Genomic DNA, 16,090 nt, shown 5'->3' with positions numbered 1-16,090 from the left:
CTCTGTACTGACCTCAAACATCCATATTTGATTTTTAAAAGTTTCAAGATATGCATCAGAGTCTTGATTTAGAAATATCAAAAGAAGCAGAACCCTCCTCTTCCTTTCCTCTGATAACTAAAGAGGTCTGGTTTACACATCTTTATTCCTAAAAGTATTTATTTTTCATTGCATAGTTAACTTTAGAATATACATGTACCTTCAACTCTGGATGATAACACATTTCTCCACAGATATTTTCATGCTTTTTACATTCTAATGAGATGCACATTCTGTTACTTTTGCTGCTCCTTGGAGTCTTTGATGAGGTACACTTCTGCCATGCTTTACGTAAGAGTTCATATCCTAGGATAATGCCATTTGGCTGTTCTGGTGATGCCCAGTTGATTCTAAGAGATCTACAATAAGAAAATCAATCAACATCTGTTATATTTTTTTGAAGTATTTATACCTCTATAGCTACATACCTTAAATGATTAGCATACAGTAGTTCCATTTTATACTAGTTCACAAGGAGCAAAACATTTTTAAATATCCAAAACATTCTTTTGGATGATGAATTTCACAGATACTTTAATAACCAAAGGTGCGAAAGTTTTTCAAAACTGTCAATATATGCTAATACTACATGAAAGCAAATCACATGTGTAATCAAAGTCCTTAAAAGCTGCTATTTAAATGACATATCATTCCTACTTCTGGAAACTTATGTGTGATAAACTTTCTAGCTTGTAACTCATTTCATTTCAGTGGCAGGAGAAAGGATGGAGTATAGCTCTCCTTGCCCAATAGCAAAGGCATACAAGAACTTTTGTCAGGGCTGGTGTGGTTGCTCCATTCTCAGATAGGAACCTGGTAGAGGATGGGCAGGGGCAAAAGACCATCCCTATACCTCTCTGCTGTTGACAGTCACCCTTTAGAACAGGTTTGCATTCATCTTGCTTTTTCCCTGCTTTAAAAAAAAAAGGAAAAAAAATGTGTGCTGATTTGCAATGTGTTCTTCAGCAAAAAATGAAAAGGAAGAACCCACTGCAACATCAGTAAGCACTAATTCCCTTCTGTACTTATATATTTTAATTGACATAAAATTAGAAGTAAAAAATGGAAGTATTTATCACAACTAAGACTCAAGACTTGTAACAATGCAAAAGCATGATTGCAGCAGCCCACAAAGATTGTAAAACAAAATCCTGTTGTTGATTTCAGGTTTCATATCAGACCATCACCAGTTTAAGGAAGAAAATATATTATAGGAAAAACCACGTTAAACTATAGCATGCCTATCACTACTAAAAATGTGTAGTAAAATGTAGCTATTCGCTCCAAAATCTCACACACTATTACAATAAATAAATAGAAAAGGTGCATTTGAAACAAAAATACAAATTTTACATTGGTATTTCAAATGAACACTTCATTTCTTGTATAATCACCATTAAGTGTTGCATAAGACACAAATTTCCTTCACTGTGACTCTCTTTGGGTAGAGAGAAAGAGCTTCCAATGCTATATGCAGATCAATAGCAGGACTGACAACATTGCATAGTAAATACTTAGGCTCCAGGTACTTCTTTTTAATCTCCATGTCCCAATTACACAGCCACTGTCAGAATGCCAGTGACATCAGAAATTATCATTAATTTAAAGTGAAAATGCTACAGTGAAACAGCAGCTGCTGAGATAAACTTTGACATCTTAACAGAATAAAAATAAGTGAACTATTATTTCACTTCCTTGAGGTATGAACAGAAGTATACACACAGCAAGAAGCCTTTGCAGGAATTAATGTCACCTATGAGGGAATAACTTCATAGGTGACTTGTGGAGTAACCATGATCATTCCAAGGTCTTCATCTGATCCATAGAATTAATTCCATATTCCATCCATTGCTATTTTCTATTCTCTACATATTCTACCACATACAGATGAACACATACTTGCATGAATACACTCATCCACATTTAAATAATGTTTCAGGATCTAACCTAAAAATGTAAAAGCAGGAAAATATATTGTACGAACGTCAGGAAAAAAAAAAAGGAAAAAAAAGAAAAAAAGAAAAGGAAAAGAAGGGTAGTACTTTAACCTTTATAAATGCCATTATAACTCTCTCCTGGTCTTTGCATAGAATAGGTCACAGGAGCAAAGAAAGCATTCCCAGTCATATTTTTGAATGATTTGCTTTCTGAAAGCTTCATTCAGATCCTCAAGGGTATATTTTCAAAGTCTTGTGCCAGGTTTTTTTGCATTTTTTTCTAGCAATATTTATCTCCAACATAATTTCAAATTATTCAATTGAGACATGCACATCTCAGGGTGGACATATCCTGGTACTGTGCAAAACTGCAGCTGCACAAGGAAATTGTGTGGCATGGGAGTTCACTGGCCAGTGCCAACAAAAGAGTAAAACTCAGTATGACCTTCCAATAGCCACTCGCAGATAAGCAGACTCCTTCACAATTTTATGGATGTTTTAGTTATGTCTGCACCTTCTGATGTTTGCCATGGCAAATTGTGGCAACACAGGAAGAACAGTGCATATCTCAGTTTAAAAATGAACAGCAGGGTTTTCATGGGACTGCAGATGCTTTTGGACTCCCTCATCTGAAGAAATACCTCAGGCTGAGCTGAAAACCTTCTTGAGCAGGTGCAGATTTAATGGGACACAATGGGCACTTTAATCTGCAGCCAGCTGTATCGTGCATGGTGCATTTGATACAGCTGCAGAAACATGGGGGCAGAGCCTGTCCCTCTTCATCCCCTAGTCACTCCCTCTCCGATAAACTGGAGTTGTGTCTCTGCTAGTAAGTGCCCACAGCCTGACCTACAGAAGCAGACTTACAAATTCTAGGCATACAAACACTTCACATGTGAAGTATAATCCTTGTCTGCCCAGGGAACACTTCAAGTGTCTGCCATTTATGATAGTTCCAATGCTGGATGAATCCCTTCTGTGACTACTGTCAATGTGGTGACAATACTGAAGCAGACATGGCAGCCTAACCAGGTTCACAGAAACAATCTACTTCAGACTACAAGGTCCATGAGGCACTGCAGCACTTCCAGGAGATAAAGAACAATGAAGGTGCATTTGCTTTTGGTGAAACAGAGCAAGGCTTAACCAAGAAGATTAAGACTATAAAAAGGCCTTACTTTAGAATGTTGAGAACGAATCTTGTGTTAGTCTCCTCAAATACAAGGGTTAAATTTAAAAAATTCAATGACAATTTCAAGAGCTGGAATTAAAACAAAATCACAAAATTCACTGGACATTCTTAAGATAGGGAAGACTGTTGTTATTAATAACTAGTGGGTAAAATACTTCCCTCATCAGGAGATCACACATACTGAGCAACTGCTCCAGCATTATTGCACAGGAATTAACTACCTGCAGCATCGTGGACTGCAGGGCTGACATAATTAGAGAGTACAGCACAGGCAGTCTGATAAATGGCATCATGCTTCTGTTGTTGCTAGAAAGTTCTTAGAAAAACCTTTCAGTGCTTTGTTTTTCCCATTACGAAAGGAGGGAGAGGAATCAGGTGTCCTCTATGGGAACACTGTCTTGAACACTATAGGGAAAAATGTTATAAAACTAAGCATATGTGAGAAATCTTTGTGTTTTGCTCACCATATGTTGAGTGGATGTGACTCCACAACAACCTTCCCTAGTGTTTTGTATTTAAGCACATAGTTAGGAATCCCTGTGACTTTTTTTAATTTCCACCCATTTTCCCGCTACGGAAAATCAGACTTACTGGTCTTTAGTTCCCCATATCCCCTTGGAGAAATCTGCACTACATTTTCTCACGGGTGAGACCTCATCACTGTATACAACTTCCTCATGAGGGGAAGTAGAGGAGGGGCAGGCACTGATCTCTATTCTCTGGCAATCAGTGACAGAACTCAATGGAATGGCCTGAAGCTCTGTCCTGGTAGGGTTAGGTGGGATATTAGGAAAAGATGCTTCACCCACAGTGTGGTTGGGCACTAGGCTCCGCTCCCCAGAGAAGTGGTCACAGCATCAACCCTGACAGAGTTCAAGAAGCATTTGGACAATGCTCTCAGGCACATGGTGTGATTCTTGGGATGTCCTGTGCAGAGCCAAGAGGTGGACTCAATGATCCTCATCGGTCCCTTCCAGCTCTGAATATTCTGTGATTCATACTCCATTTGTTCAGCACTGAGACTAATTTGAAGGATATTTTACACAGAACAGCAGTTGGACACTTTCATATTTGATCTCCTTTAGACCTCATGAGCAAAGATCATCATCCAAATAATTTGTTGCTATGTTTTATCCATTTGTTCTAAAATCCTTCTCACTAAAAGGTTATTTTGAAATAATTCCTCTAGCTCAATCAGTCACAAGCAGCACCTCATATGGAAACCTCCTGTCTTATCATACTGAACACCATACCAAAGAATTCACCTAGCTTTTCTCCCATGGCCTTGTCTTCTTTGAGTTTTCTATTATACCCTGACCAGGATTTCTGGTTCCCCCCAAGGTGTTTAAAGGGCCCTCTCTGTCTTCATGAAGCCATGAAGGATTTTCCCTAGATTATGCCACATGGTGTTTTCTGAGCCATCAATCTTTGAATTAAGCACTGAACAGAATTGCTGGCAGGGTTCATCTGCATTGCGCCTCGGTCTTCTGAAGGGAACAAATCTACTACTAATTATTGATATTAGGAAAAAAAACCAAAGGGGAATGAAGTATTTTCCAGCACAGCATGAGAATTTAGTGCACTACACAAACTTTAAGTCAGCACCCACATGCATGCAGTACTCAGAGAACTTTCTAAACTGTGCACTAAAATACTTTTCTCTATAGACTCAAATCCTGAGGTCCTGATTAAAAAAGAAAAAAAAAAAACATACTTGATTCCAATTGCATTTGTTTCTATCTAATCATGGCCAATACAACCTCTCCACCTCCCCCCACATAAAACCCTAAATGCAGGCAAGAAACATAACAAACCAGAACCTGATTTGGGACTTCAGGAATGAGTCCCATACTGTTTTCTATTTGAAGTTTGGCATTATAAAATAATTTCAGGACTGCGACCTTTTGTGCCAAGTTTCAGCCTGAAGCTGAGTTATTAACTGTAAGGGGTGGAAAAGTAAGGTATTTATAATGGCTCTGGTGGTATAACCTTCATTAGAACAGTGTGGATGGAGCTGCTATCAGAAAGACTTCCAAGTTGGTGGGTGAAATTATAATTTCTGTCATGCAGCACCTTGAGGCAAATTTTAAAACGATTATTTGTGAATGCTACAAAGACATTATCCTGCAGCATTCTCATCAATAATACAGCCCCCCTAAACTGATTCAGAAGAGGAAAAAACACCATGATTCCAATTAAAGACAATAAACTATTCAGTCTGTATTATATCTCAGGTATCCCTTGAGCCTATACTCTAGAAATTCCCTTTTTCTCTGCCTGATGACAGATATGTATTAAAATGTTCTCTTGTCCATACAAACTGTTCAGTTTTGCCCAAGCTTTTTCTTTTATGGAGGATAAATAAGCAAAATTCATATTCAGCCCAGCACCTGCTGAAGCTGTCAGCTGTAGTGTTTGTCATATTTCAATCAAAGCTGAACCCAGCCAGTCATTTTTATACTGCACAATCCCTACATACTCGAGGACCAGAATTAATGAATTAGCTATTGATTAAATTCCACTCTAGCAAATCCACCGTGGCAAATAAATGAACTACCCGGGGCACATGTAGGCCACGGCCAGACATGTCCGGGCAATCGATCAGTAGTTAGTATTCTTTTGGGATATAAGAACAGCTGATGATAATATGACATGTAGGAAAAGGCAGTGTAGAAACAGTCTGTTTCTGGCTGAGCAGATTATAAAGTAGGAAGGCATTTTTGATCCTTTTGCATTCATATGTTATGACATATTTAGTCTATATATAATAGCAGAAACATGCATAAGTGTTTGCAGTACAGACAATACAGACAAAGGCATACATAAGTTAAAGCCAAGGGCAAAAGATGAGATCCTGAATTGAGTTCTTATCATCAAACAAGCTTTGACTGTATCTGTATGTGTGACAGAAAAATAGCGAGCTTAATTTCACCCTTATACAGAGACAAATGCTCAGTTCAAGCAAAATGTAGAAATGATAAACAGCAAACCAAAGTCCATAAGAGGCTGGAGAAGCTAGACCATTCTGCTCGCCATTTCCGAAGGTGAAGATGCTAGATTTTTGTTATTTTTAAAAAGATTATTTTTTTCTTTTGATGTAAGAAACACTGCTAGTAAGCATACTCCACCAGAAGTGGGAAATCACAGGAACACTAACATAAACATAGGAGGTTACCTGCTTTATTGTTGGTGGAAAAACATGTTAGCAAGTTTAGCTTTCCTTTGTCTTTGGAAAACATTTACTCCCAAAGAACTACTGTATAAGGTACTATTCGGCTGCTTCTAAGGACTGCAAATTTGATGCTCCATTTACAATTAAGAAGTTTGCCCATGCCCACGGATGTAGTGGCTAGGCAGATTGCAGTGGTTCAAGGAGACATAGATATACATGCCTTTTAAGATAGCTTACTAATTCTTACTGTTGTGATAGGTGACTTTTTTTTACTCAGAATTATTCTAAGTTTCCATTATCAGCATCGCATTGCTCCCTGAGCATTAATCTTCCTCTGCTTAACTGACAGCAAAATGTGATAATTTTCATTCCACTACACTTCTTCTCTTAACTACTGCCACTTATGCTTTATTTATTATCACGGCACAGTGATACCCAAATGGGTACATACAATCAACCAAGGATGAGACTTCTTCAATTGCTCTTTGGGTGAAAAACCTCCAAGACCAAAAATAACAACCCCTAAAAATGTTTTCAAAGTATATACTGAATTCTTTTATGTGCCTTCTTGAATTTTGAGAAGACAACCTTACGTTCTGGTCCCTGTTCCAGCTACAAATCTCTCTGATATATAAAAGCCACCTATAGCACAGTACCTTGAGCCAATTATGTGAATAATGGGTGCTGACAGCTGCTTTGGCTCATCTTCCACAGTTGTAATCTGGGTCCCATTGCTTCTCACGCAGGCATACACTGTGCAGGCTTCAATCTGATGAGGAAGAACATGAGTTTCACATACTCAGCTGCAGAAATTTTTCAGCTCCACTACTTGTTTAGACTTTCTCTTCACCCACAATTTTATTCCTTTCCATTTAACAGATTCCATATAGCCAGGAATCTACCAGAGATACACTGCACTGTATTGCATTTTCCCATACCATTTTCAAGACAAGGGTACATGCCACCCTCTGGCACTAATGGTTGTTTTCTATTAAATTATCACCAACAGAGTTGCAGTGAATTTGTTTTTCTGCATGCATAAGTAGACTCATACAACACCAAAAAAAATGTGCTTTGACTAGGGGCCTTGAGTAAGTTTTATACTTCTACCATATATTCTGACATAAAAATAAGGATAATTTTTCATCAATATTTTCTGTTCTTTCATGCCTCTTCTGGAAACTAAATGTGAAAAATGCAAATAGGAATTATACAATTTGTTATAAAAAAAGTCACAGAAATAAAAACATTAAAGATTAAGCAGAGGCAAAGTTAAATGGGTAGAGAAGGATAGTAACATTGTTTCTGTATAGTCAACAGGGAAGTTACTCAAAATAGAAAATCACAAAAATGAAAGATAACGCAGCAAGATTACCAGTGAGATGTACATGCATCCAAGATAATATTGTTTCCAGGCAAAGAAGAAAAATAATCAAAAGGCAAAAAAATTAAGGCAGCCTTATTTTGGGTTTTCCTATCACACTGATGCAAATATAAGTCCAGTATAAATACTAGCAGAGCAGAAGAGTAGAATAATTAACATCTCAAGCAACAGAAGGTGGCCATGGTAAATTAATATAGAGAGTCTGTAAGTGAGGCAGTACACTGAATTTGCATTGTTATTGAGAAAAGACAAATGTGTTTCCAAGTGGCATTCAGAAAGTCATATGTGTATTCATGGATGGAGGTTTGCTGCTTCAGAGGGGCTGGAACATGGAAATCTGTTATGGTATGCCTGTCTGTGATGTTTATTTATGGCATGTAGTAACTGGATGCAAATTTTCAAAACGAAGTATACATGGTACTACTAAGCCCATGTCATATATAATAATGCAAACCAAACCTGAATGAAATAGACAGGAATAGTTACAATTAAGTGTCAAACTGCATTACTTGAATATATTAGTACACTTTCAGGATAGAAAGGTATTATTTATTCTTTTCATTATTATTATGTTTCTGCACACAGTATTTTGCCTTTCAGCAGATATGTGAATAGAGGGGCAAAGATACAGAAAGGAAAGCAAAGAAAACATATTGTACTTATTAACAACATGAAAAGTACTATGATGATTTCAGCGATCAGCTCTACTTCCTCCTCAGAAGGATAGGGAAAATAAATTGATAAAAGGGTGTCAAATGCAGCATCATTATATCTCTATGCTGATATATTATGCATGCCTGATGTTTCTAAAACAATTGCAATTTGCTTTTAATGAGTAGGAGTAGACTCTTTGCCTTTTTGTAATATATGGTGGGGCTTTGCTAACGTTGAAGCACAGAGCAATTAAGGGAAAGTAAATGGAGTTTTGACTGTTTGAAAAAAGAATGGAAATGTGTGTTATGAAAAGTGCACACAGACCAAAATATGCTGAAAATAAATGTATACTTTGTATGTAGATGCACAAAACCATCAGTGCAAACGTGTTCATATACATAAAGGCATTAATGAAAAAATATTCCGCTTGAAAATCCAAACACTATAAGTAGAATTAAAGAGTACTGCACAACCCAGAAGAGATATTCTAACCTGTATATCATATACGGTGAATGGAGACAAATCTGCTAAAAGAAAGGACCCCGGCTCGTTCATTCCAGTCTTGTACTGCTTATTATTTACATAGACAGAGTACTCTGTGACAACACCATTCGGGTTTGAAGGCGATGTCCAGATGACACGTACAGCTGTACTGTTGATGATGACAACCTCTGGAGGGAACATGCCCTCAGGCTCTAGAAATAAAGGAAGAAACTGAATAAACTCCAGCTGTCTCTGCAAAAGCACTTGTTTAACCAAATGCAGATTAGTATTTAGGTTTAGCAAAGGGTTCACTGCTTATCTGCTTTCCTCTGATGAAGTTATCACAGTCTGTAGTCTTCTGTAAATTGGCTTATTATACTCTCAGTTAGAAACCATGAGAGCTGATGGTAAAATGCTTTTTACCAGCAGCATAGTGTCAATCATCAGTACTATGTGGCCAGTGAGATATGATGATAAATTATTCACCCATCTGCACTGCCAAAGTACAAATATTATTTTTATGACTCCCCAATCCTAATTCTTAAAAAAAATAATTAAATTTGCTTTTAAAGCAAAACCTGAGACCAAAATACTTTATGTCTGGTGGAACATGACGTTATCAGCCTTATAGCTGAAGCAATATGAAGCCGTATGCAACACTGTCATTATGTAAATGGTTTTGAATGTTGATTACTATAGATAATGATGAAGTCTAACACTTAGTTTAAACTAAAAAAACCCAACACCTTCCTTAGTGTTAAATTACATAAGTCTCTAAGCATGTCAGAAATAACCATGCGAAGACCTATTTTTATCGTAAGAACCCATATTTACCATGTGAAAAATTGCCCTTATCATCAGTTCTATTTTATAAACAAAAGGTGCTGACCTTTGGCATGAGAAAGGAAATGGAATCCTCCCTTAAATTGCTTTGCTAATGACCTGGAACACTTGCTTCTGAGGTAATGATATTATAATGTTTATAATGAGACTTTGTAAAACAAAAAGATTAGAAAGACCATTCCAAACACATTTCAGATGCACATTTTTTTATTATTATTATTTTATCCTCAACCTCCACCCCCAACCCTGCACTTGCCCATTGGCATAGAAATGACTTATAAAGAATTTTCTTAGAGGCTGAACTTACACCTAGAGTTTCTAGTGACTGGAAAGGCCCTGTGTCTGACTGTCATGTCAAAAGCATGTCGCTTCACAGAGCAAATCTTTTAAAAGAACCATTAATTGTTTCTAAATTCCACCATTTATTGATATGAACTCAGTTCCAAGCTTAGTGCACACAGATAGGAATATGCAGGCAAAGATGAGAACAAACTGGGTTAATATCTGCTATTAGAGCTTTTGCTTCTCTCTCAGTGGGACCATTTATTGATCCTCCACTTGATGACAACCAGCACTTAAGCATTTTAGCGTTTTAGACCTTTTTCCTTTTATACCGGAAATTTTATAATGGAAGGATGACTGATCTTAACCCTAACAAAAATCAATCAATTTCATTCTCAGATTTTAAGCCAAGCCACACTTGCTGCTAACCAACCTCCATCTGAGGTAGTCACATGTACAGCTTCACTGTTGATGCTGTGGACTCCATTAAAAACTTGAGAAAATATCTGATACTCTGTGTTGGGATGCAAATCACCAATGACTATAGAGTTTACATCAGCCTGGATCCTTAGAGATCTTCTCTCATCAGTGGAATTCAAGAAGAGAGTATAATATACAACATCTCCTTGCAAATCCTGTAGTGCTAGGAAAAGAAAGAAAAAACATTGGGATATCAACTGGGAAATATTCAGTCAGCAAGTTTTTTATCAGCAATATTTATTGTGAAGTGTAGAACAAATTTTATGCAGACACTTATTTAAAAAAAAACAACAAAGGAAAGATTCCATCAAGTGCCTCCAGTTTCACCCTTGTAAGCAGTGATGCAGACTGCACTTCCTAACTTGCCAAAATTGTTAACTGTTCATCATCCTATCCAAGACCGGAGAAAACTGTCTTTCTCTAGACATCCCCACGATGACAATGGAATCTGTGAAGCAAACAAATGGCTGAAACCCACTGCTTAGCACTGATGTGCAGGCCTTGCAACAGCAAGTTGCACACAGATTTTGAAGGAAGAGAGCAAACCAGACTGCTCTATGGCACTAGTGTAAGATGGAAACCTCAAAGATCTTTTCCCTTTCTGCCCCTTACCTTCAAGCATTACTCTACCACTCCAACCCAATTCCTGTGATATTCCTCTCACCATGAAAAAGAGGCCAGTGCCTATGCCTTAAATTCCAGTTACATTCGACTTTACATAGGTGACCTTTAGTCCATAGTGACAATGAAAAGCTATGTTTTTATTTTAGAACAAGCATGATTGCATCATCTACCTGTAAAGTTGTAATACACTCAGAAGCATTATATATCTAAAGGGGAGAAAATCATATCCCCACATTTCTTCCTAGAATGTGTTTTCCCCAGCACTAGCTTTCCCAGAGAAAGGAAGAAAAAACAGTATAATTTTCTGGCTGCACAGGGAAGGACATTCATTGGTATAAGCTGGTGGATAAACAAGGATTCCAGGCAAGACTTCTCCATTTTAGCAACTTAGATGTCATCTGTTACCTTATCTGTCCTTTGTCAAACAGTTTAAGTTCAGATCTGATCAAATGCAACTGCTTTTCCAGTAGGCATCAAGATGAAAAGAATAATTATGACAAAAACTTTAAGCACTAACACATACTGCTTTAGATGACCCACAATGCCACTGAACAGGACTCAGCTCACTGGGAAAAAAGCATTGATAAAAGTCAAAAGCACATTTTCAGATACAAGGTTTTGTCATTGAAACTCTTAATCAAGAATGCTATGCTATTGTTAAGTGATACAGATACAAGTCCTAAATCCTTAGAAGTCAGAAACCTTCAGTAGGGAAAAGAAAGACAGCAAGGCAACTTATGTTAAGGGCTCCCAAGTTCCCACAGAAAGCAAGAAAACAATTTGAAACCTAATATAATGAAAAAAAAAAAAAAGAACCATGGATATACAAAAGAGTTAATATGCTTGTTGCCACATAACAATTAATAAAATATGATAAGGTTTACAAATAATGAATGGCCTTGTCTAGGTTAACTTCTGCATTCACAAACATATACAGAGGAAATTTCTAAGGTATGAATGAAAATAAAACCAGATTGTATTACCTACATCTAGAAGGTCAGGGGTTTAGATTACTAAGGTAATGAAACTTCAGTGAGCTGCTTCAGATCTATTACATTTGTCAGTTTTTATAAGCATGCTTACTTCAGGCATGCAATTATAAAATAAAGAGACTACATTTGTTGCAATTCAGCACCCAGTCCTTACAAAATCATTTGCATGTAAGTCATGAAGAAATTCCCCACTGCAGTATTAGCAAACCAACTAGAGAAATTGGCTAAATTCATTTTAAGGAGCAGAGCAGAAAGAAAGAGAAAGGGGATCCTCTCATTGTGAAGGAATCTACACGTAAACTTTTTTATACAAAGAGATGAAACAGACCACAGAGACAACAGGATTTTGTGTAGTACTGCTTTATAGATGTCTCATGAGTTTGCACTAACTATTTCTACACTTTCACTACTCCCATTCTGCAAAAAGAGCATATAATAAATATGAACATGAGTGAGGAATAGCAAAATGTGCACATTTTTTTTCCCTATTTCCTTCCTCTCCTTTCAAGGACATTTAGGTATATTATAAATCAAGACAAGGACTATGTTTCCTATGAGAGCAAGGCAGACTAACATAAGTGATGGCAGGTTAACATCTAGTTACTGGAATAAATACTAAGGACACTTACTTGGTTTTGACCATTCCACTTCTACAGCAGTATGATTAACAGCATGGGCATTGAGGATACTTCCTTTCTCTGGTAATCCTGCTAATGTAGTAGCTATCACTGCTTCACTTGATGTATATCCCACCTCGTTGTGCACTATGAGCTTGTACTCATATGTTGTGTACCTAAGACATTTTAAAAATAATTAAATGGAACGAAAAATGCAGACATAGAAAATATTTGCTGTAAACCTTCTGCCTGTGCCAAAGTTTTGTTGTTTCTTCTCCCCCTGTACAAAAATTCAGCTGCATGGTGTGCATCAATGAAGACTTTGTAAGAGGCATCTATTTTTGGGGAATAATTCAGCATGATTAACAGGGCAACGAAAATAAAACACATTATTTCACTTCTTCATAGTTGTAGCTTCTGAGGTGTTGAGAGATTACAGCTCAATTCAATATGTAATTACAGCGGTGGCAACCTGCCAAAATTTGGATCAGAATTTAATCAAATTAGGCTTTTTTCCTCTTTTGGGAAACCCATTGATTTTAACTTGCAGCATCTCATTTGTAAAAGTGATTCACTACACAGTCAGGACTCTACACTACAAAAACATCCAAAAAAAAGCACCTAGGAATGCAAATGCATTTAATAAAGCAATTTACTTCAGAACTATGTATATTCCACTTACACAGATTTATTAAATACTACATGCACATTTAGTAAACCAAGTGACTGTCAGTCTATGATTTATTCTCTATATCAAATGGCATATTAATGTATTTTAAGTAGGATTTCATACTCTCAAATTTAATTTCATCATTAAAAGCCTCACACTAAACTGTACAGACACAGAAACTCAGGATCATCTTGTTCAAATTTTCACTGAAGCTGCAGCACATTTGGGAAAAATGTCTATAAACGCAATAAAGGGCGATGCAGTAAACGCCTAATATTTAGAGATTTTGGTACAAAAATAACTCACATTGTATATTTACTTTATTTTACTTTTTTATATTTATCTTGTTTTTTAGCCACTTTACTACAGCATCCTGAATTTCAAACAAGCTAAGCTTTAGCAGTCCCACTGAGAAGCAAGCAAATTAATGGGAACTCACTAGCTCCAACTGTAACTATAAACACTGACAAACAATGACAATATACAGAACACATCTTATGTCACTCTCTGCACTTTCTGTTACTTGCAAACATGTTGTATTTTCTGGGACACTGTAGCACACATGCAATAAAAAATGAAATTCTTGCAATTTAATGATGTGAATGTGAGATTCATTTTTGGACCAATATTTTCAACAATGTATATAAAAGGAGTTTGCTGGCTAGAAATCAGTAATTCTGAAACACGGTTAACATATGACATAAATGAAGACAGATGCTGATATATGAATTTTCTTTCAGTTAAAAACAACTCGTCCTGAGTTGTTTACTTCAAAAATATAGCTGCAGACTGCAGAACCCTCCCCAAAAGAAGTGTTCAGATGTGTCCAATAGTTAGGCACACTTTTCTGGCCATAGCTCATTCAACCCAAAATTTCATTGTGCCTCATGACAGGTCACTGCAGACCAGTCAGAATGCTTTTCCCCCCTCTGAACTACTAATGCAACTTCTGCACATGCCAGCACCTCTGGAATGAGCTAAACTAAAACCAAAGGAGACTCTATGTAGAATTTCAAATGTGGTTGAAAGAAAGAAATGGCCACTTGGGCAGGCTTGGTACAAGAACACCTCCATGATCAGTTATTGCAACAGATGGAAATGAGCAGTGACTTTCAGCAAATAGGCAATGACAAGCCAGAGTCACTAGCCCTTGTCTTGGTTCAGACTATACAAAATACAGGAGCAGAGGTCACATTCTCCTGGTTCACACTGTGCTCAGGAGAAATGGTCCCACAATTTTAAGTAGACGGAAAGTACAGACATTTGAGGGTCAATGATCGACATGCAGTCCCCATAAAGCATGCCAGCAGACAAGTGCAGAGAACACATACACCCTGAAAGCATCCATGAGGGCTTTCCCAGGACTTTACCTATAAAAATCCAATGCAGAATCCACATTGAATCTTCCATTACAATTTCTTGATGTGTATGTTTGTCTTAAGGAGCAGTAGCCTTGACTTTGAGATGCAGAAACTAAGGTGGATCAAGAGCAAGTGTCTTGCTCTGCACCACACAGTAGGTCTGTTACATACTGAGGAACATTATAAACTCCATTTCCTCACTCTCAACACTCTGCATTCAACTGTGATGAAGCTAACACAATAAAAACAGGTAAAAGCAACATTGCTGAAACCAAGTTTCAAATGTTTCCCATCTAGGACTTCTCAAATATGCATTCAGCCTGTGCTATGACTTTAACAACACAAAAATGTATGTTGAGTGTATGTACACATAAATCTCAATGGCTTGATTGCATGAACATATCAATGCTTAAATTTCACAAGATCATTCTTTCCATTTGTTTTTCAGAGCAAAACAATGTATGAGTCACAAATGACAGACTAATAATAAATCCCTGCATATTAGAATGATTAATACCAAAGATGATGACAAAAAATATTTCATTACATAATTAATATGTTCACTACATAAAGACACAAGAAATACTTTGAACTATTAAACATACACTATACAAAATGCCAGCATTTGTTTTTATAGTTTTTGTAATCTCACCTGCTAAGACCCTTATCTTCATAAAACCACTGAGTTCCTGAGTAAATATTGTGCCACAGATTTAAATCTTCAGGGGGATTTGATGCAAGTGGTTGCTGGATTTTACGTCTCAGGAGCTCATATCTAACACAAAAGACAAGCAGAACACCAGGATTATCTCAACTAATGTTATTACACAAAAAAAAAAAAAAAAAAAACCCCATAGGTTTTTTTTTTTAAAGCCACACATTATTTTGTTTTTACAGCTGTAAACTTTCTGAGATAAACATTCCTTTTAATGTTTTGTGATTTAAAATATTCAAGTATTAAAAAAATACCCAAACAACTACTTTGAAAATGCAAAATCAAGCACTTCCATTTAAAAACAATGAGTTTATTTAATGATTTACAGATTTTACACTTTGTGGAAATGCTAGGAAGATCAAGTCCAGATAGCCCAGTAACAGTGTCTTATGCAGATTTGCACAATATGCACAGATTGTTCCAAAATATGAAATGACAATGTCTCTTTCTTGCAAATGTACTGAAACATGTAGCACTACCATTACTATTTTACTAGCAATAGTAACTTAAGTGTGCCTTTGTATTTAATTTGTGTTTGCAAATAACTACTGTGTAAATTACAGGTGAAAACAGGCATAGAATGAGTTAATTGTTCAATCCATCTGGAGACCTTAGCAAGGCATCTTTGTATTTGGGTAGACATTC

At 36.7% G+C, this 16,090-nt stretch overlaps 1 protein-coding gene across 1 annotated transcript in view; it reads right to left on the bottom strand.

Annotated features, from left to right (window-relative positions):
* The window catches only part of USH2A (Usher syndrome 2A (autosomal recessive, mild)), a gene marked incomplete at both ends in the record, with an annotated part of 237,604 nt that overhangs the window by 12,048 nt on the left and 209,466 nt on the right, over nucleotides 1-16,090 (bottom strand). Inside the window, 6 exons of the mRNA XM_009070392.1 lie at nucleotides 200-398; nucleotides 6,997-7,109; nucleotides 8,871-9,073; nucleotides 10,420-10,629; nucleotides 12,712-12,875; nucleotides 15,383-15,505. Coding sequence (XP_009068640.1) covers nucleotides 200-398; nucleotides 6,997-7,109; nucleotides 8,871-9,073; nucleotides 10,420-10,629; nucleotides 12,712-12,875; nucleotides 15,383-15,505 — 1,012 coding nt within the window. The remainder of the gene's footprint in view (nucleotides 1-199; nucleotides 399-6,996; nucleotides 7,110-8,870; nucleotides 9,074-10,419; nucleotides 10,630-12,711; nucleotides 12,876-15,382; nucleotides 15,506-16,090) is intronic.

The sequence above is a fragment of the Acanthisitta chloris genome, unplaced genomic scaffold (assembly GCF_000695815.1).
Source record: "Acanthisitta chloris isolate BGI_N310 unplaced genomic scaffold, ASM69581v1 scaffold82, whole genome shotgun sequence".
NCBI classification, from domain to species: Eukaryota; Metazoa; Chordata; class Aves; order Passeriformes; family Acanthisittidae; genus Acanthisitta; species Acanthisitta chloris.
Note: the sequence above shows the minus strand (reverse complement) of the source record. Positions and strands in the feature narration are given on the sequence as shown.